At 37.6% G+C, this 20,547-nt stretch overlaps 1 protein-coding gene across 1 annotated transcript; it reads left to right on the forward strand.

Annotated features, from left to right (window-relative positions):
• Positions 1-19,727: 19,727 nt before the first annotated feature.
• Positions 19,728-20,303, forward strand: LOC139888093 (uncharacterized). Its single transcript, XM_071871129.1, has one exon. The coding sequence runs from the start codon at positions 19,728-19,730 to the stop codon at positions 20,301-20,303; it is 576 nt and encodes a 191-aa protein (XP_071727230.1).
• The last annotated feature ends 244 nt before the right edge of the window (positions 20,304-20,547 follow it).

The following is a 20,547-nucleotide window of genomic DNA, read 5'->3' on the forward strand; positions in this document are numbered from 1 at the left end:
TCGAACAACTTTGCTTTTTTTGTTCCAGAGTCAGATAGTGATCTTGATGCACGTGTTTCCCCAGACCATCCTTCTGCCCCTGCTGATGACAAAAAGAGGGAGAAGAAAGTTAAGAAACACAAGAAGAGAAAACAAACTGAGGGGGAGCATGAGTATGAGAGAGCTCCAAAGCAGCAAAGGAGAGATGGTGATGATGGTGGTGATGGTACTGGTCAAGGTACTGGCACTAAGCCCAGCAACGCTCATACTGAAGCAAGTGTCTCGGCTGCTGGTGAATCTCAACCCAGTATGCCTGTGACGATCGCTCCAAATCCATATGGACAATACGTCATTCATTGATTTCATTGCGAGGTATTTGACCTCTATATGATACGTTTTGTAAACATTGCATTCTTTTGAAAAGGCACACCATAAATGAATATTTAAATCAAAGGTTTTTAACATCTGATGATTTCTACATATAGACAATCACTGTAAATAATAGTTTACAATAGTACTTCCGTTGACAGTACAGTCAAAATAAGATACATGGTGATGATTTGGTGAATGCAACGTTTCCTTGAAAAATATGCCATGTATGACTCCATGCACATAGCTTGTCTAACATATAAGCAAACAGCGGAAGACTTCTAGAAACCTGAGAATAAACATGCTTCAAGTGTCAACACAAAGGTTGGTGAGTTCATAGTTTTAATATTACACATAATCCGTATATCAATGTGGATTTACAAAAGTTCAGTTGTTTTATTCAAAACGTTTATCAATAGGTTTTACATAAAAGGTGGATCACAAGATTTCAGTTGTTTCATCCAGAAACGTTTATCAAAATATTCTACGAAATTGAGCACCCTGGTAACTAAACTTTAACGTTTATATAATTTGTACCCTTTGTATAATCATCTTAATAATACACGCAAACCAACGTGTACGCTTCTCAAATAGCATACGTCCGTTAAAAGGCTAGTGCTCTAGCTCGGACGGGGATGTCAAGCCCTATGGATCCATATACTACTACTCGCGCCCACCAGTTCTTATAACTGGCAGTTACTAGTTACCAAAGCTAAGGGATTTTCGGTTCAAACTCAGTGTAGAATTTAGTATGTACTTGTATCTACTGCGTTTAAAATAAAGTGCATGTATTCTCAGCCCAAAAATATATATTGCAAAAGCAATTAAAAAATGGATCAATGAAACTCACACAAAATCAGTTTTAGTATTTGTATCCATTTAGTAAAACAGTTTATAAAACTGCGCATGTATTCTCAGCCCAAAAATATAGTTTGAAAAAGGGATCATATGAAACTCACTGTTTAATATTGATATACAATATTGCAGGAAAGCACGTAGACGCATCGGAGATGATAAACACGAGGTTTGATTCACAAAAAAATACCCCTGAACATTACCCATAACCTCCTTGGCAATAACCCATAATTTCTTTAGCTCTAGCTTGCTCGAAAACTCATTTTGAAAATTACTTGGACAGCACTCCGTCGTAATATTTTATGTACATTATTATTTTTGTATCGCAAAAATAATAACACTAATAATAAAAATAATAAGATTAATAATAATCTTATTATTATTAATAATAATAATAATAATAATAATAATAAAATAAATAAATACGGAGTAAAAATAATATGTGTGTGATTTATCTGGCCAAAACTCGAGAATTTATAGCACTTGGCCTGAAATCTGGAGTCATGCGACTCGCATGGAAATGGCCTTCTGGCCATGCGACTCGCATGAGGACCAGGGACAGCTCACATTATTTTGTAATTTAGCTCGTCGACATAATTAATTATTAATATAATATATATAATTTAAATAATTAATTATATATTATATTAAATTCACGTGCATAGTTGACTTGTAATTTTTGTTCCGATAAGTCGTACGTCATCACTCGACTTATGTCCCGGTTCTGGTTTTTCGAATGTCCTTTCGTACGCTGAGAAAACTTGCATTTTACGTTTCGTGACACGTACCTTTGTCAAAATATAGCCTTAAGTTATCCATAAAATATACCACTGTAGCAAAGTTACTGTAGCAAAGTTAATTTCACTGTAGCAAATAGTGATTTTCGAAAACACTGTAGCATTTTGAGTAATGTGGCAAATTGGAAAACACTGTAGCAAATTAGTGTTTTACTGGTTCATCTTAAACGCTTTATTTAACTTATCTAAATATCAATCGAATCAATAAACGAATGTTACTATCGTTTATTATATATATGTATATATCTTTTTAATATACATAAATCAATTTTTAAATACACATTGGAAGTTATTTATAAATAAATTTTAATAATAAATATCTCAACTTATCATATATATTCAAATAGATATTTAAACCAATAAGTTTAATGTACGGTATCAAACAATTAATACATTGTTACCTTTTCATGTTATAGTATATATGTATCTGTTTACATATAATTGTTCGCGAATCGTCGAAAACAACCGAAGGTATTTCAAAAATTTTGAGATTCAGTTTTACAGACTTTGCTTATCGTGTCAGAAATGTTAATCATACAAAGATTAAGTTTAAATTTAGTCAAAATTTCCGGGTCATCACAATGCCTGCCACATCTGTGGATGATATTGGTTCTGGCAGTAAGCCTAGTGATGCTTCTGAACTGGCTGTAGCTGAATCTTTTGTTGTCTCTCAGACCATTGAAAGAAAGATGGAGAGGCATCAGAAGAGACAGCAGGAATTAAATGATGCCTTCAATGCTAAATTTGAGGCCTATGCTGCGCGTAAAAGATATCGAATTGAGCATAGAAGAAGCCTCGATCCTGAAAATATGGACATTCATAATGAACTGCTCAGCATAAACAAATACAAGAGATATGCTCTAAAAAGAAATGCTAAGTTCATGGTGAAATATGATAAAAATAAGGCAAAGTTGTATGCTGAGCGAGTATATAGAATTAAAAAGATGACACCTGAAGAGATGCAAGATTATTTGAATTCGACTGAGCTAGGAGGAGTTAGAGCTGATGTATTCATGAAATGGCTGGATGCTATGTTGGAAACCAACCAATCCTCTCGACCTGCATCTTCTGCTCAGCCAGCTGCACCACAACAGCCAGCAGAAGTCATCAACCTTGATGATGATGAAGGGGAGTATTTTGCAATTACTCTCTATCTGCCTCCACAAGAACCAGTATCAACACAAGAACCACCAGATGAACCCAAGCCAATCGATAAACAAAGGGTAAAATCTGCCCCTAGGGACAACCAGCCCCTAAGGAAAGAGCCCTTATTTGAGGCAGCTGGTGAAGATACTGTGACAGTTATGCCAGCTAATACAAATCAGTCAGCTGGTACTGAAGACACAACAAGGAGTGTTGTGATTGAAGACCCAGCCAGAAGTGTGTTGCTAGTTAACAAGTGCTGAAGACCCAACTAAGGTGGATGAGATGGGTGCTAATAATGATGCTGATTCTATTGATGCTGCTGATTTCACAGTTTGGGCAGGGGAATTTCAACTTTCATTCAATCACCAATACCTCCCAGACTCTTGCTTACTTTGACAGGACACTGGATGAACGTATTGAATTTGAACCAGTGGGTCCTTCTGGCACAGCAGAATCACCTTTTATGTATCTTCCATCTTCCCCCAAGAAGAATGATAAGCATACCACTTGGGAAGATGACTCAGCTGCAAAGGGTAAGCTTGACATCATAAAGATGAATCCAGATGAAAGGGAGGCTTATAGGCTTGAGATCACTGTTCCTGAGCTGCTTGAACAAAGAGAAGCAGCTATACCAGAAAAAATTCGCCACATCAGAATGTTGTATCATCCTTTGGACCAGTAATTCTATATTAATGCCTTGGAGTTCAACATTGATGTTGGTATGTATCTGTCCAACAGTGGTCAAAGGCTCCATACTGATGAGGAGAAAGCCCTTTTCTATGAGGCTTTGCAGCTTGACATGGACTTAAGGAAATATTGTGATGCCCTAAATACAGATGAGGGAAGGTAATTGATTGCAACAGCAAAATCCCTTAACATTACTGTGAATGACTATCTTTTGAGTGTTCAAATCGAAAAGCAAAGAAGGGAGGATGTTGATGCTGAATATGCTGAGAGGCTGAGGCTTCAGGAAGAAGAAGCTAAGTTTGCTGCTGACAGAAAACAAGAGGTTGCATCTCTTAAGTTAGCTAAAGCCATCGTTAAAGAACGGGATAAGGTATTTGATAAACTGGAAGCTGCTAAGAAGGTACCTACTGCAACTCCTATCGAAACTGAAAGAAAAATAGAATTATCTAATCATTTCTTTAGGAGTAAATACACTGATGTGATGACCAGAAGATCTAACCCTGGTAAGATCATCAAGGTGCATAAAGGCACAAAAAGGTCCTTCAGTATCAGCATGGATAACAATGTTCATGAGAGGGTAGATTACACGAATCTAAGAACTTTTGGATTCAGTGAATGGATGGAGATACTGCAGTACTTCATTGATAAAGGTAAAAGTGCTATTAAAAATACACTGAAACCTGAACTTCAAGAACTCTTTAACAAAGCAGTCAAGTATGGGAATGCACCAGAAGTGAATGTCGAAGAAGTTCTTTCACAGAAGCCTAAAAGGAAGAAATCTATTGGTGCTGGCCCACACAGAAGAGATCCTATCATTCTACCCCCTCAAATTCCAGTATTTGATCCTGCTGAGATACCTATCTTATTCCCTGAAGCCTGGGCAGCCGTTAAAGTGAAGGAAGAAGAGCTATCTAGTGATGAACAAGAGAAAGGTAAAGATAAATACAGATAGCCTTCTAGTGCTTAATTGTATCATTTGTTATTTCATGTTTCATTATACTGCTTTGTAAATTATTGTATATACTCTGTTGTAATGAAAATGAAATGAGTTTATTGTAACGACCAAACCCGTTATCCAACCGAATACGCAATATATATATATATATATATATATATATATATATATACACACACACACACACACATTGTAACATCCTCAATCGGGCCTAGATGTAAGATTACTAGATTGACCTTAAGTTAGTATTGTGTTACTATATGCTTTTATTTTTTATTTAATATTTATTATTATTTGATGATGTGGTTAGGACCAGTTTGTGACAAGGATCACAGAACAGGGTTGTTTATTTAATTTGGACTTCGTTTGGGTTGCCAAATGACGTACGAAAGATATCAAATAACTGATAAATACCCGTGTATCGCACAGTGTGGGAATTAAACCCAATTAAGTGGCTAGTGTATGTGTTCTTCTTCCCATTTCTAGAAAATTCCCAAACACGCCCGTTCTTCATCTTCCTCACCTACAATCAAACCCTAATCCTTAATCTTTAGCTAGAGCTCAATTTGTTTATATCTTTGTGTTCCTTGTGATTCACTGATTCTTTTAAGGTAAGAATCACAAGCTTTCATGCTCTAATCTTTGAGAAATTTAAGGTTTTGTGTTAGTTTTCATAAAAGTGTAAATTTGTGTCAAAACAAGTGATTTAAGTGTTGTTATGGTCAAATTGTTGTGGGTTTTGAGTCTATAACAAGTAATGAACAAGTTGTGGTCGATTTTGGAGTTTAAAACGAGCTCTAGATCGAGATTTGAGGATTTCATCGTGAAGTCCGTAGCCTTTGTTCAGTTTCTGATGAAGATGAACACACTCGGCCGACTGTCGGTCGACAGTCGACCGACCGAGGGTTGAACCGACCGACTGTTGAGTGAACCGACCGACTGAGATTTACCTTCGGCCGATTGATATAATACCAAATGAATCGACCGACTGGGAAGTTCAGTCGACCGGTTGTGTCTACAGTCGACCGACTGTCAGAGTCAGTCGACCGACTGAGTGTTCAGGGCAGAATATTTTACCAAAGTGTTGATTTTTAGCCGTTATGCTGCCCGTTTGTATTTTGATGTTCAGGATGTAAATTTTGAAAGTGCATAAGTGTTAAGCAAAAATTTTTAGCGGACAGTTTTTGATGCAAAAATTTATATATTATGTTATTTGATGTTAACGAACAGAAACTAACTTGTGTATATGTTTTTATTAGGAGAAAAGGAGAAAGAGAAGGTTCAGTGATTAGATAGCTGAATACCTTCTCGTTTGCTGGTAATCGGTGAGTGGGACTAACTGGAGAATATAGTATATAGAAGCATGTTATATTATGATTGTCATGCTTGTTAGATATACTTATTGTTGTGGTTAGTTAGTACTTGTGATGACTGCATGTTAGTTGATGCTTATCTGCTGAAGCCCGGTGCGTCCCTATTGTGTGGTAGCCTCGGTAGGAGAGATCAACTTGCGGGTTAGGTTCCTCTGTGGTAGCCTAGACAGCCGTGGTGTATATATATGTGAATGACGCGTCCGTCGTGTGTGGATTATGTATATACATACGGTGGTGGAAGAACTTCTGGTAAGCCCCAGTCCGATCAGCTGGTGGTTAATGGTTTGGCCGAGCTGCCAGAGTCTCTGTAGACGGAACTTGGGTGATGTTTGTGTGCTAGACTATTGTGACATGATTAGTATAACACTTATGTATGCTATGGCCTGTAGTCAGTTGTACTCACTTAGCTGAGTTTATTATAAAAAAAATTAGCGGTGTTACAAGTTGGTGTCAGAGCTGAGTTTGGCAGCATGTGCATTGTGATCTACATGTCATGTTCCCAAACTTAGAAGAGTCTTGTCAAACATAACATGCAAGGGATGGGTTAAGTGAGTATTAGGACAGGATATGTGTTAGTTGTTAGTATAAACAGAATTTATACTAAGCTTTGGTGTGAGTGTTGTAGTAGTGCAGTAATGGCAGATAATGAAGCTAAAGCTACTGGCCCTGATGTCCCTGGAACTGGTACTTTTAGAGCCCCTGACGAAGATGGACATGTGTCTTCAGAAGAAGAAACTTCTCAAGAAGTAATAAACCTTCAAAGCCGATTATTAGAAGCTCAGGAGAAAATTAAGGAATTGGAACAAAAACGGGCGCAATGGAACCCAAATACCACTGCGTTAAACACAACCTTTCCTCCTAACTTTTATAATTAAGCCGGTGGTAGTTCCCGTTTAACCAGGCATTTTCGAATCAGATGATATACCCATTTCAAGTTCCCAAGATGAAAAAGAAGTGTACCTATAAACAGTTTCTTGATTGCAAACCTCTAGAATATCACGGTCACTCAAACCCTACGATGACCCTCAATTGGCTAAGAGAAGTGGAGAGGGCGTTAGAAGCATGTTTTTGTGGGCTAGAATCCATGGTGTTATTTTCTAGTAGGCTTCTCAAAGGTGAAGCAATGGAATGGTGGGACTCTATCACTGCATATTTACCTAAAGAACAGATCAGTCAAATTACCTGGGAACAATTTGCTGCTAAAGTTCATGAGCAGTATTGTTCTGAGTATGAGATGGAAAGATTGAAAACCGAGTTTCTGAGTATGAAGATGACAGAAAGTATGACGATTGATGAGGTTTTCAGAGATTTCACATCTAAGCTAAGGTTCGTTCAATAGTGGGTACCAACTGAGAAAGATAAGATTCAACATTTTATGCAGGTGATTAAGCCGGAGTACAGAACCGTTGCGAGATTTGGATCAACTTTCGCAGGCTCATGAGATGGCTAAAGTTACAGAAGGTGATATAATGGCAGCAAAAAGTGAAAGTTTGAAAAGTGGATCTTTTGGAGGAAAATCAGAAAGTCAATCGGGTGGTCAGTCTGTTCAGCAATCAAGTAAGCAATCAGGATTTCGTGGTAAGAAGTCAGGTGGGTTTAAACAGAAAAGTAAGTCTGGTATAAGTGGAACGGGTTCAAGTCAGTCCGGGTGGTGTAATATTTGCAAGTCGACCCATCTCGGTCCGTGTTCTCCAATGACCAGAAGGTGTTTAAAATGTGGAGTGTTAGGTTATGAATCAACAGCTTGTTCTTTTAAGTCTAATGTTTGTTAGAGTTTCCATCAAGAGGGGCATAGATAAGCGAATTGTCCATTTGCGTCGAGAGCCGGTTCTGGGGCAGGGTTAGGGGCGAGGTCAGTAACTTCCGGGGGATCTTCTGCTTCTACTGCCGGGCAGAAGAGAAAGAATCCTCCAACAACAGAGGCAAGGGCATTTCAGATGATGGTAGACACTACAACCGCTACCGATGACATCATTACCGGTATGTTCTTGGTTAATTCCTTGCCAGCTCGTGTGTTATTTGATTCAGGAGCGAATCGTTCTTTTATGTCCTTAGGCTTTTGTGATAAGTTGAAGTTGCCTGTTAGGATGTTAGATGAGCCTTTGGGAATAGAAGTAGCTGATGGTAAAATGGTCCCATGCACATCATCTGTGTCTGGAATTACCATCGAAATTGATGGCCATTCATTCCCTTTAACCTGTTTGTTGATGCCTATACCTAGCTTTGATGTAGTCATAGGTATGAATTGGTTAAGAGCTAATAGGGCTAATATTTAGTGTGATAAGAAGATGATTTCTTTCTGTTTGGTCGATGGATCCCGAGTGATAGCTAGGGGAGAGCGCAGTGGATTTAACTTTCCTATGGTTTCCCTAATGAAAGCTCAGAAGGCAATAACGAAAGGGTGTGATTCATTCTTACCCTACGTGATTGATGTTAAGAAAGAGAAGAAGCAGGTGACCGATATTCCCGTTGTGTCAGAATTTTCCGAAGTATTTCCAGATGATTTACCAGGGTTACCTCCAGTACGTGAAGTAGAGTATAAAACTGATTTGGTTCCCGGTGCCATGCCAGTTGCAAAATCTCCTTACAGATTAGCTCCAATAGAAATCCGAGAAATGATGTCTCAGATTCAGGAATTGTTAGATAAGGGGTTTATCCGACCAAGTTCTTCACCGTGGGGTGCTCCTGTTTTGTTTGTGAAAAAGAAAGATGGGTCGCTTCATATGTGTATAGATTACCGTGACTTAAATAAGAGAACAATAAAGAATAAGTATCCGATACCGAGAATAGATGATTTATTCGATCAGTTACAGGGTGCTTCTTACTTTTCAAAGATTGATTTACGTTCAGGGTATCATCAGGTACGTGTTGCAGAGAACGATATACCGAAAACAGCGTTCAGAACTAGATATGGTCATTATGAATTTTTAGTTATGCCATTCGGGTTAACCAACGCGCCAGCAGTGTTTATGGATTTAATGAACAGGGTGTGTCGTCAGTATCTTGAAAAGTTTGTGATTGTCTTCATAGATGATATCTTGATATATTCGAAAACTGAGAAAGATCATGCTACACAATTGAGATTGGTATTAGAACTTCTGAAACAGGAACAGTTGTACGCTAAGTTTTTTAAGTGTGAATTTTGGTTGCGGGAAGTACAGTTTCTGGGTCATGTGATTTGTGAACAGGGTATTAAGGTGGATCAGTCTAAGATAGAGGCCGTAATGAATTGGAACTCACCGAAAATGTCGACAGAAATTAAGAGTTTTCTGGGTTTAGCAGGTTATTACCGCCGATTTATCATAGACTTCTCTAAAATAGCAGGTCCGTTGAATAAGTTAACTAGAAAAGATGTAGCCTTTCGATGGACTGATGAACAAGAAAAGGATTTTCAGACTCTCAAACAGTTGTTATGCCAAGCGCCGATTTTAGCTTTAGCAGAGGGAACAGAAGATTTTGTGGTTTACTGCGATGCGTCACGTACAGGTCTGGGTTGTGTTTTGATGCAGAGAAATAAAGTTATAGCATATGCTTCACGACAGTTGAAGAATCATGAACGAAACTACCCTACTCATGATTTAGAGTTAACTGCAGTTGTGTTTGCTTTGAAGCTTTGGAGACATTATTTGTATGGTACACATTGTGAAATCTATACAGATCATAAGAGTCTTCAATATATCTTTTCGCAGAAAGAATTAAATATGCGTCAACGTCGATGTTTAGAATTGATTAAAGACTACGATTGTGAGATTAAGTACCATTCGGGTAAAGCAAATGTGGTCGCAGATGCTCTGAGTCGCAAGAAAACAGTCGAAAATGTCAAATTTATAAGAATTGAGATAGCTTCAGACTTGATCGATCGATTGAAAACAGTTCAGCTAGTAGCTTTGAATGACGAAAACCTAAAGACTGAACAAATGACTAACAGAAAATTTGACCTATGCAATGATTCTAGAGGATTAAAGACCTATAAAGATCGAATTTGGGTGCCTATGCTTGGAGATTTGAGGGATTTAATCCTTACTGAAGCACATAAATCGAGATTGACAGTGCATCCAGGTAGTACTAAGATGTATCGAGACTTGAAAACATTGTATTGGTGGCCGAAAATGAAGACAGATGTTGCGAATTTTGTCGAAAAATGTCATATTTGTGCGCAAGTTAAGGCAGAACATCAGAAATCGTATGGATCTCTAAGACAGTTAGAAATTCCTCAATGGAAATGGTATCATATAACGATAGATTTTATAACCAAGTTACCCCGAACCCAGAAAGGATACGACATGATCTGGGTGATTGTGGATCGTTTAACAAAGAGTGCTCACTTTTTAGCTACTCGTGAAACAGCTTCGTTAAGTGATTTGGCATAATTGTACTTGAAAGAGATCGTTAGTCGACATCGTATACCGTTGTCAATAGTTTCCGATAGAGATACTAGGTTTGTATCGAACTTCTGGAATAGTTTACAATCGAATTTGGGTACACGTGTGAATCTAAGTACAGCATATCATCCACAGACAGACGGTCAGAGTGAACGGACGATTCAGACATTAGAAGACATGTTGAGAGGGTGTGTCTTAGAATATGGTGGTTCTTGGGATTCGCATCTTCCACTGATAGAGTTTGCTTACAACAATTCATATCACTCGAGTATCGGAATGCCACCATATGAAATGTTATATGGTCGAAAATGCAAAACTCCTACGTGTTGGTTAGAAGCAGGTGAGAAACAATTTGTAGGTCCCGAAATTGTTCAGATAACTGCAGAAAAGGTTGAAATTGCACGTGAGAAGTTAAAAGCAGCCAGAGACCGACAAAAGATATATGTCGATCCGCACAGACATCCGGTGACATTTAATGTAGGTGATCGTGTTTATCTGAAAGTTTCCCCATGGAAAGGGGTGATCAGATTTAGTAAACGTGGTAAACTAGCACCGAGGTTTATTGGGCCATTTCCGATCAAAGAAATTTTGAATGATCAGACTGTTGTTTTAGATCTTCCATCGGAGTTAGCAGGAATACACAACACGTTCAATGTTTGTTATTTAAGAAAGTGTAAAGTAGATGATGAAAGTCAGATTCTTCCATTGAAAGATTTGAAAGTCGACTTGACTAAGAAACTAGTACAAGAAAGTCACAAAGTTAAGAAAGAAACAGATTCCAATGGTGTTAGTGGAATGGCGGCACAGTTTAGGTTCTAACTTGACGTGGGAAACCGAGGAGTTAATGAGAGCGTGCTATCCCCAGTTGTTTGACCTTGACCAGATTCCGAGGACGGAATCTTCTTAAGGGGCTAGATTTGTAACATCCTCAATCGGGCCTAGATTTAAGATTACTAGATTGACCTTAAGTTAGTATTGTGTTACTATATGCTTTTATTTTTTATTTAATATTTATTATTATTTGATGATGTGGTTAGGACCAGTTTGTGACAAGGGTCACAGAACAGGGTTGTTTATTTAATTTGGACTTCGTTTGGGTTGCCAAATGACGTACGAAAGATATCAGATAACTGATAAATACCCGTGTATCGCACAGTGTTGGAATTAAACCCAATTAAGTGGCTATTGTATGTGTTCTTCTTCCCATTTCTAGAAAATTCCCAAACACACCCGTTCTTCATCTTTCTCACCTACAATCAAACCCTAATCCTTAATCTTTAGCTAGAGCTCAATTTGTTTATATCTTTGTGTTCCTTGTGATTCACTGATTCTTTTAAGGTAAGAGTCACAAGCTTCCATGCTCTAATCTTTGAGAAATTTAAGGTTTTGTGTTAGTTTTCATAAAAGTGTAAATTTGTGTCAAAACAAGTGATTTAAGTGTTGTTATGGTCAAATTGTTGTGGGTTTTGAGTCTATAACAAGTAATGAACAAGTTGTGGTCGATTTTGGTGTTTAAAACGAGCTCTAGATTGAGATTTGAGGATTTCATCGTGAAGTCCGTAGCCTTTGTTCAGTTTCTGATGAAGATGAACACACTCGGCCGACTGTCGGTCGACAGTCGATCGACCGAGGGTTGAACCGACCGACTGTTGAGTGAACCGACCGACTGAGATTTACCTTCGGCCGATTGATATAATACCAAATGAATCGACCGACTGGGAAGTTCAGTCGACCGGTTGTGTCTACAGTCGACCGACTGTCAGAGTCAGTCGACCGACTGAGTGTTCAGGGCAGAATAATTTACCAAAGTGTTGATTTTTAGCCGTTATGCTGCCCGTTTGTATTTTGATGTTCAGGATGTAAATTTTGAAAGTGCATAAGTGTTAAGCAAAAATTTTTAGCGGACAGTTTTTGATGCAAAAATTTATATATTATGTTATTTGATGTTAACGAACAGAAACTAACTTGTGTATATGTTTTTATTAGGAGAAAAGGAGAAAGAGAAGGTTGAGTGATTAGATAGCTGAATACCTTCTCGTTGCTGGTAATCGGTGAGTGGGACTAACTGGAGAATATAGTATATAGAAGCATGTTATATTATGATTGCCATGCTAGTTAGATATACTTATTGTTGTGGTTAGTTAGTACTTGTGATGACTGCATGTTAGTTGATGCTTGTCTGCTGAAGCCCGGTGCGTCCCTATTGTGTGGTAGCCTCGGTAGGAGAGATCAACTTGCGGGTTGGGTTCCTCTGTGGTAGCCTAGACAGCCGTGGTGTATATATATGTGAATGACGCGTCCGTCGCGTGTGGATTATGTATATACATACGGTGGTGGAAGAACTTCTGGTAAGCCCCAGTCCGATCAGCTGGTGGTTAATGGTTTGGCCGAGCTGCCAGAGTCTCTGTAGACGGAACTTGGGTGATGTTTGTGTGCTAGACTATTGTGACATGATTAGTATAACACTTATGTATGTTATGGCCTGTAGTCAGTCGTACTCACTTAGCTGAGTTTATTTTTCCCCTCCATCTCCTCCCTGCAGGTTGATAACTTTTGTAGATAGTGCTTTTTGGGAGAAGACGGGCATGGTGATGTTATGTTTGACAGGATTAACTCTGATGTGATCCTTTATAGTTTAAACTGTGTTCTTTTGAAAACAGAATGTTTTTACGTCTTTTCCAGATAATATGTAATTTCTTTTAATGACACGTGACATCGGTTTGTACAAATGTTAATATCGTATTTAAATAATATAATGCTTCCGCCACGTATTTATTATTAAAAAAAATTAGCGGTGTCACATATATATATATATATATATATATATATATATATATATATATATATATATATATATATATATATATATATATATATATATATATATGACAGAAGGGTGCGCGGCGCGCAACCCTTGCTGTGCACGGCGCGCACAGAGCCCAACAGCTTATGTCCGGATTTTCCATTTTTCGTTTAATGATCTCCCACTTCCAGACACTTTTAGACGAAACGGTTTTCACAACATTTAATATTAGCTAAACTAACACGTTCCAATAATAAAATGAGTTTTACGACACCGGGCCCACATCGGCCGTTTTACGACTTTCATACGAAATACAAGTTTTCGACCACATGATTGTTAACACAAAATAAAGACCGAGCATGGCGATTGGGGATACACTACCCAATCCTAATCAATCCAAAAGCAAGATCTTCTAAAGCAACCTATGCGAGTCCACTAGTTCCCACGCTTACCCGAGCCACCGCCTCCATGCAAATCTATAAAAAAAAAAATGTAAATAACGAGAGGGTAAGCTAACGCTTAGTGAGTGAGAATATACTACATACATATATATATATATATATATATATATATATATATATATATATATATATATATATATATATATATATATATATATATATATATATATATATATATATATATATATATATATATATATATATATATATATATATATATATATATATATATATATGCATAAAATGGACACGCCACACAAATAATCAAATAACACATACCGGGGCATCCAAGTATAAGGCGAGCTAATCTAAGTATACCGTACGAGCGCTATACAACAAGCTAATAATGAACAAGTAAGTTTACCAACGACGCTATGAACAACTCCAACAAGCTACACCCGGAGGGTTAGCTACATCACAACGATACAACAATATATATAACAATAAAGCATACGACGCCCAAGGTTAACCCCTTAACCCAATACCAAAAGTCAATTACCACAATGAAGATTGGCCGAACTACACGAGCCATAGTAAATCTGCATCCACACGAGACTACTATCTTCATTACCACAACAACATCGAGGTTGGCCGAACTACACGAGCCTTAGTGAATCCGCAACCACACGAGATCACTACCTCAATAAGATGACCGAACTACACGCGTCATCGTGAATCTGCATCCACACGTGATCCACTTCTCCAATCACAACTCAATACCAACCCTTCACCATTGGGGTTGTATAATCCACATCACAAGCATATGTGATAACGTATACACAAAGTGTGGACCTCACCAAAGGTGGTCAACCAAAACGCACAACCATGCAAATTGGACCTATTACACAAGTCCATCAAATCAACCTATATGTGAAGTGAGCTCTATAACCGAGAACTACTTCACCCGACCCGCACCCATCCTACACATACATATGCACATAGGATATTAACACTCACCTTGTTGTCTTGATGAATGCTACCGAATAATCCACAACTCGCCGATGGAATGTACCTATTCCAAAATCACAATACAAGTAACACGCTTAGAGTGGATTTACAAACCAACTCAAAACGACACTTAGTGCAATTTCGATCAATTGCACTTCCAAGCACAAAACGCGCCCAAACTAACCAATAATCACTATCACAAGTGAAAGTGGTCCTAATACGCCAAATTAACCCAACCATAAATGTTAAACATTTATCATTCTCAAGATCACCCATAAATCCTAATTTGACTCATTTCAAAATTAGTCTTTCAAATACACTAAAATTGGTTCCAACACTTCCATAATCACTAAACCTAGTGATTAAACCCAATTACAAGTCCTAATCATGGCCAAGTCGGTTTCCAACCCAAAACTCACCAACAATAACAACAAACCCGATTACTAGCAACACTAAACTCACTTCATGAGTTTAAATGGGTTTCTCAACAATTTAAGTTCAAACCCTAACTTGAATATCAAAATCAAACAATGAAATTCGGAGTTAGAACTTACCACAATAACCAAAACGTGGCTAGGAACGAGGTGAACAACTTTAACACTCGAGCTTTTGATCAATTCGAGCTTTTTCTTCTTCTCTAAAACCTCAATTCTCTCTCTCTCTCTCTCTCTCTCTCTCTCTCTCTCTCTAAGAATGGATGAGAGTGTTGAATGGATGTGAAAGTGATCCAAAATTGGATCCAAACCAGCTGATAAGCTCTCAGATCCGTCGTCAAGTAAAAAGACCAAAAAGTCCCTCATTAAACTCTAATTAAAAATAAAACATGAAAACTGTCCCAGGTGGGGTGCGCGGCGCGCACCCTTGACCTTGCGCGGCGCGCACAGAGGTCAGAACAGCCTGCCAGTTAAATAATTCGTTCCACGCTTCACCCACTTAAGTACACCATAAATACTCTATGTACAATCAATATTAGGGTCTTACATTTATCTTAAAAATCATATCAATTTATAAGATATAGATAACTCAACAAAAGATCCCAAAATAAACCAAAAAGGGACAAATTTACTGACTATTTTTTTCATTAAGTCCCTTAGTGCTGGCTTTAGTGTTTTCTCTATATGTCATAGGTTTTGTCATCATCAAATAGGAGGAGATTGTTGAGTCCCCAGAGTAATTAAGAATTTAATTATGACAAAACGGAATTTATTTGCACTAAAATGTAATGTGCAGCCAGCACAAGTTTGTTTATGTATAGACATCAAATATTGCTGTATCGAGTGTCTAGTATGTTGCCTAGTCTACCAGCACAAGGTAGACAGTATTCTTCGAATCAGCACAGGATGTGTACCCAGCAATTCAAGAATATCAAGTGACTCAGCATAGAAGAACCAGCATGGCTGGAAAGCAGCATACAACACAAGACAACTATGCTCCATTACAAGCATAGTAGTTTCCTGAGTGGTCTACGTCAATTGTACTATTCAACAGAAGTCGAAGACAAAGTTGAACAGAAAAGGACACGCGTCGGCGACTGACAAGTGACCTTACAAGACCACGTGGGAATGCAGAAGTTTAACGCATGTGCAGACATGTGTTATACATTGTCAACGCCTTGGGAACACAACATTCTATTTGTTTAAACAAATAGTGGTGCCAAACCGAATTGGAGTGTTCCTACCAATAGCTACTTAAGAGGAAAGAAGGGAGCACGCTCTCTGACATATTTGTCCCCACAAGTACAGACATCCTATGTACCAGTGGACAATAGAACAATTACGCGGTTAATAGGACCACTATAAATTGGTGTACCCACTATTGTAACAACTAGTGGTGTGAATTTATTTATTTAGACTCCAAAAAGTGTAGTAGCTTTAAGAATACCCTCAATAGCTATAATTAGGTAAATCTGTATCAACCAACTATCATTTCGTCAAGGATAGTTGTAATTCTTCGTGATTCAATCAATAAAGAATAAACTTTTGAAAACTTACCTTTGACTCTATTTAATTTACTTGTTTGAATACTAAACTGTCTTAACTGTTAAGTTAATTTAAAAATTGTATTCACCCCCCTCTACAATATTCCTGTTGTTTATCACGGGACCAACACCAAGACGTTGCAATTCCCAACAAATAATCGAATTGAAATTAAGATTGGAGGAAAATTTTCGAGTTTAACCTACCTGAGTCGGTGAGAAATCATAACCTTGTTTTTAGCTTCAACAAAGATCGTGTTTCATGGACGTTGATCGATGTCAATGGTTTACCGGTAATGGCTGATTGTGGAGACACCTCGAAGAAACCCCACGGCATCTCCAGCGTGGGGGATTTGAACCCGTCGAGTATGGGGGAAAAGATGACTTTCAATCGATGCCGGACAAAAACTCTAATGTGACGAGTAAAACGACGACGGGTGTGGGTACAAATTTTGAACCCAGCGAAGAAGTGTCAACTGGACAAGATGAAGATGGTGTTAGGTCAGCAGAGGATGTGGCTGACCTTGAAGATGAGAAGTTCATTCCCTCTCCGTCCGACGGGTTTCCGGCCTCTGTCTCCTCACCGGATCTTGTGCCTGACTATTTTCCAGTGCCAGGTGATGATCGCTTTTCGAGGAAAGAGAAAGAGGAAGATATCGAGTTACCCAACAATGGTGCAGGTCTCAAGGGCACGCGTGAAGTTGGTTGTACCAAGGAATCTGTGGATTGTTCGGCTGCCCCAATGCAAGTTCAAAATCAAAATGGCTATGGGCCTGATCAAAATCTTAATGGGCCAGCTCCATTTAATGAGTCTAAGGTGGGCTGGGTTAATTCAAACGGGCTGGACCCTCCTCCAGATGTGAATGAAAATGTTTCGGGTGACTCTAGGTTAAATGAGAAGTTTTGCGTCGACTCAAACGAGGTTATCACGTGTCAATCATCTACTATTGTAGCTCGTTTCGTGGTAAGAGAAAAAAAGTCCATCCCATGTTTAAATGTCATTTCTTTAAACATGTGTGGGGAAGGAGTAATATGAAGCGTTGTAAACATCGGGAAAACTTTCGCTGGCATGAACGATTTTTCATAGATAATGTGATGAAAAATTCGATAGAGGACGAGGATGAAGATGACTGCTGCCCATGCTGTTCTTCCTGTGCGTCCTTGGAGTCGGATTCTTAGATGCCCGTCTTGTCGTGGTGTGCGTCTTTTATGTCTCGCGATATTGTGTTTATTTTTTCGAGTCCTTATTTGTTGTGGGTTTTTTAGTTGGGTGTAGTCGTTGGATGTAGTCTCGTGCTTTGTTGTTTCTAGCTCCTGGCTAGTTTCATCTCGTGTGATTTTCATAATTAATAAAATTATCTTGCCTTTCAAAAAAAAAAATAGATAAGAATATTAAGGTAGAGTTCCTTTATACCGTTAATATATAAGACAAAAGAATAGGTAAAAAGTAATAGGTAAAATTGTAAAGTAAAGAAAAAGTACATTGCAATAATAAGATTCCTTAAATTGTGTATTTTTTATTTGAATACTATTAATATGGGACGAATGGAGTATTAAATAACTTAGAAACGCTAAACTAACGAAGTGGCTCCATAAGTAATAGGAACTTCAATACAAGCTTTAGCTAACTTAATTCCTATGAAAAGTTTTATTTAAATAAAAAAATCAACTAGCACCAACATCATATTTATTGAGTTCTAAGAGCGCTCGTATCGGTCCGTGGTTGAGTTCGTGCTTGGCTCCGTCTTCCCATCACCCCAATATTAACAACTAGTGGTTGGCTAGTGGTTGATTAACCGTGGTTCATTTTGTCGTTGCAAAGCATATTTGATCACGGAACACTTGTATTAATTTGTTGTACATTTTGCCTTAAAACTTGTACCCGTAAATAATTAATTAATTTAGTGAGTGTGAGGAAGTGTGTGATGAGTACGTTATGGTAGTTAGTAGTTAGTCTTTGATTAATGATGAGAAGAAATGTGCTGATATGACACTGATATGACTTAGTGATGAGATGACATGCTGTCATGGTTAAGAGTGCTGTAAGTGCGGTAAGATCTTTAAGAAATGTCTCACCTTCAAATATTGTGATGGTCAGAAACAAGTTTGAAGATAGACACGTGTTAATCCGGTTAATTGAGTGTATTAGAAGAGTAAATATATTCGTCAGATAACTTAACATAAAAAATCTATATCACTTTAAATTTAAAAAATATGTAAAAGAGTATTATGTTTTGATAAAATGTTTCATAGGGGCACATACTAAGAAGCATTAATAAATCATAACTTAAAAAAAAAAAAAAAAATTTACTAAATGCATTTTAGAAAGTTTAATGTTCATTAAATATTTTCAAGTAATTTAAGGAAAAAGTCACTTTCATACATTGGTTTTTAACATGTGTCAGACATATATTAGCAATTCCCGTTTTGTAATTGTAACATTGCTCTCCAAAAAAACTCATTTGGTTTTTTTGTTAACGAACATGATAACTAGTACTGTTTTAAGGTTATAAGCTAAAAATGATTAAATACACTCAAGCTTTCTATTCTATTCTATTCAATATTTAAAACGATGTCATTAATTATACTAATAGATTTTTATTTGTATATGAATAATAAAATTAATTAGTATGTGTTTTGAAAAACTCTAACTTTTTAAACCAATTTTAACGCGGCGTCAGAAGGGTCCCGTCAGACACGCTGGCAATGGGTGACGCCCCCTGACGCCCCTAGTGGGGCGTTACCGCTGACGATTGAGGGGCGTCAGTCAACTTTTTCACATATGGGTGAGGCAGCGTCAGTACACGTGGCGGCTTCTGATTGGCTGAAAATTAAAGCCGTGGCTAACGGCTATTTTTTTTTTTAAATTCTATATATTTTTATCTATATAAACCCATACAATCTACACTTTTATCACACCATTTCGCTTTATTTTTCTTTCATTTTATCAAATAAATCATACAATTTTCTCTCATAACTATCAATTATTTTTCTTTCATGGCATCGTATTTACTTAGTTACGATTCCGATTCGGAAGACGAGCGTATTATTGCACTAATTCAACATTTAGAAGATGATGATGACGAAGTCGAATCCGACCGTGTTCCAAGATCACGAATTTATATTCCAAGAAATCGTGAAGAAGCCGGAGAAGACTTATGGAAGGATTATTTTAGTGACACACCCGTGTTTCCGCCATATAAATTTAAAAGGCGTTTTCGTATGCGGATTGAACTATTTCTCCGAATATCGCAAGGTATTTCTAATTTCGATTCTCATGATACTCCCGAGCATTTTAGATTTTTTAGGGAACGTTTTGATGCTATCGGTCGGCCGACTTTTACAATATTGCAAAAAATGACTTCGGCTCTACGCCAATTGGCGTATGGAACTGCCGCCGATATGTTTGATGAATATTTAAAAATGAGTGAGCAAACCTCAATACTTTGTTTAGATAACTTTTGTAAATGTATTATTACATTATACAAAGAACGTTACATGAGATCTCCCAATGCATACGATGTTCAACGTTTATATAGTAAACATGAAGAGAAACATTGTCACACCCCCTAAATAGAACCGGGGGTAATCTGTGACTAACCAATATCATAACACAAGTGTAAAGCGAGAACGACTCTATATGAGACGTTTTAATTAAAAACCAATGTATTAACGCAGCGGAAAGTATTAAGTTATTACAATTTGTAAATCCAAAATGTAAATGCAAACTAAATTGTTTTAATGCCATGATATAAATGATAAAATGCGGACTCCAAAAGCAGCAAGCCCAAATAGCACACAAAGTCTTTAGCAATCT

The sequence above is a fragment of the Rutidosis leptorrhynchoides genome, chromosome 1 (assembly GCF_046630445.1).
Source record: "Rutidosis leptorrhynchoides isolate AG116_Rl617_1_P2 chromosome 1, CSIRO_AGI_Rlap_v1, whole genome shotgun sequence".
Classification (NCBI taxonomy): Eukaryota; Viridiplantae; Streptophyta; class Magnoliopsida; order Asterales; family Asteraceae; genus Rutidosis; species Rutidosis leptorrhynchoides.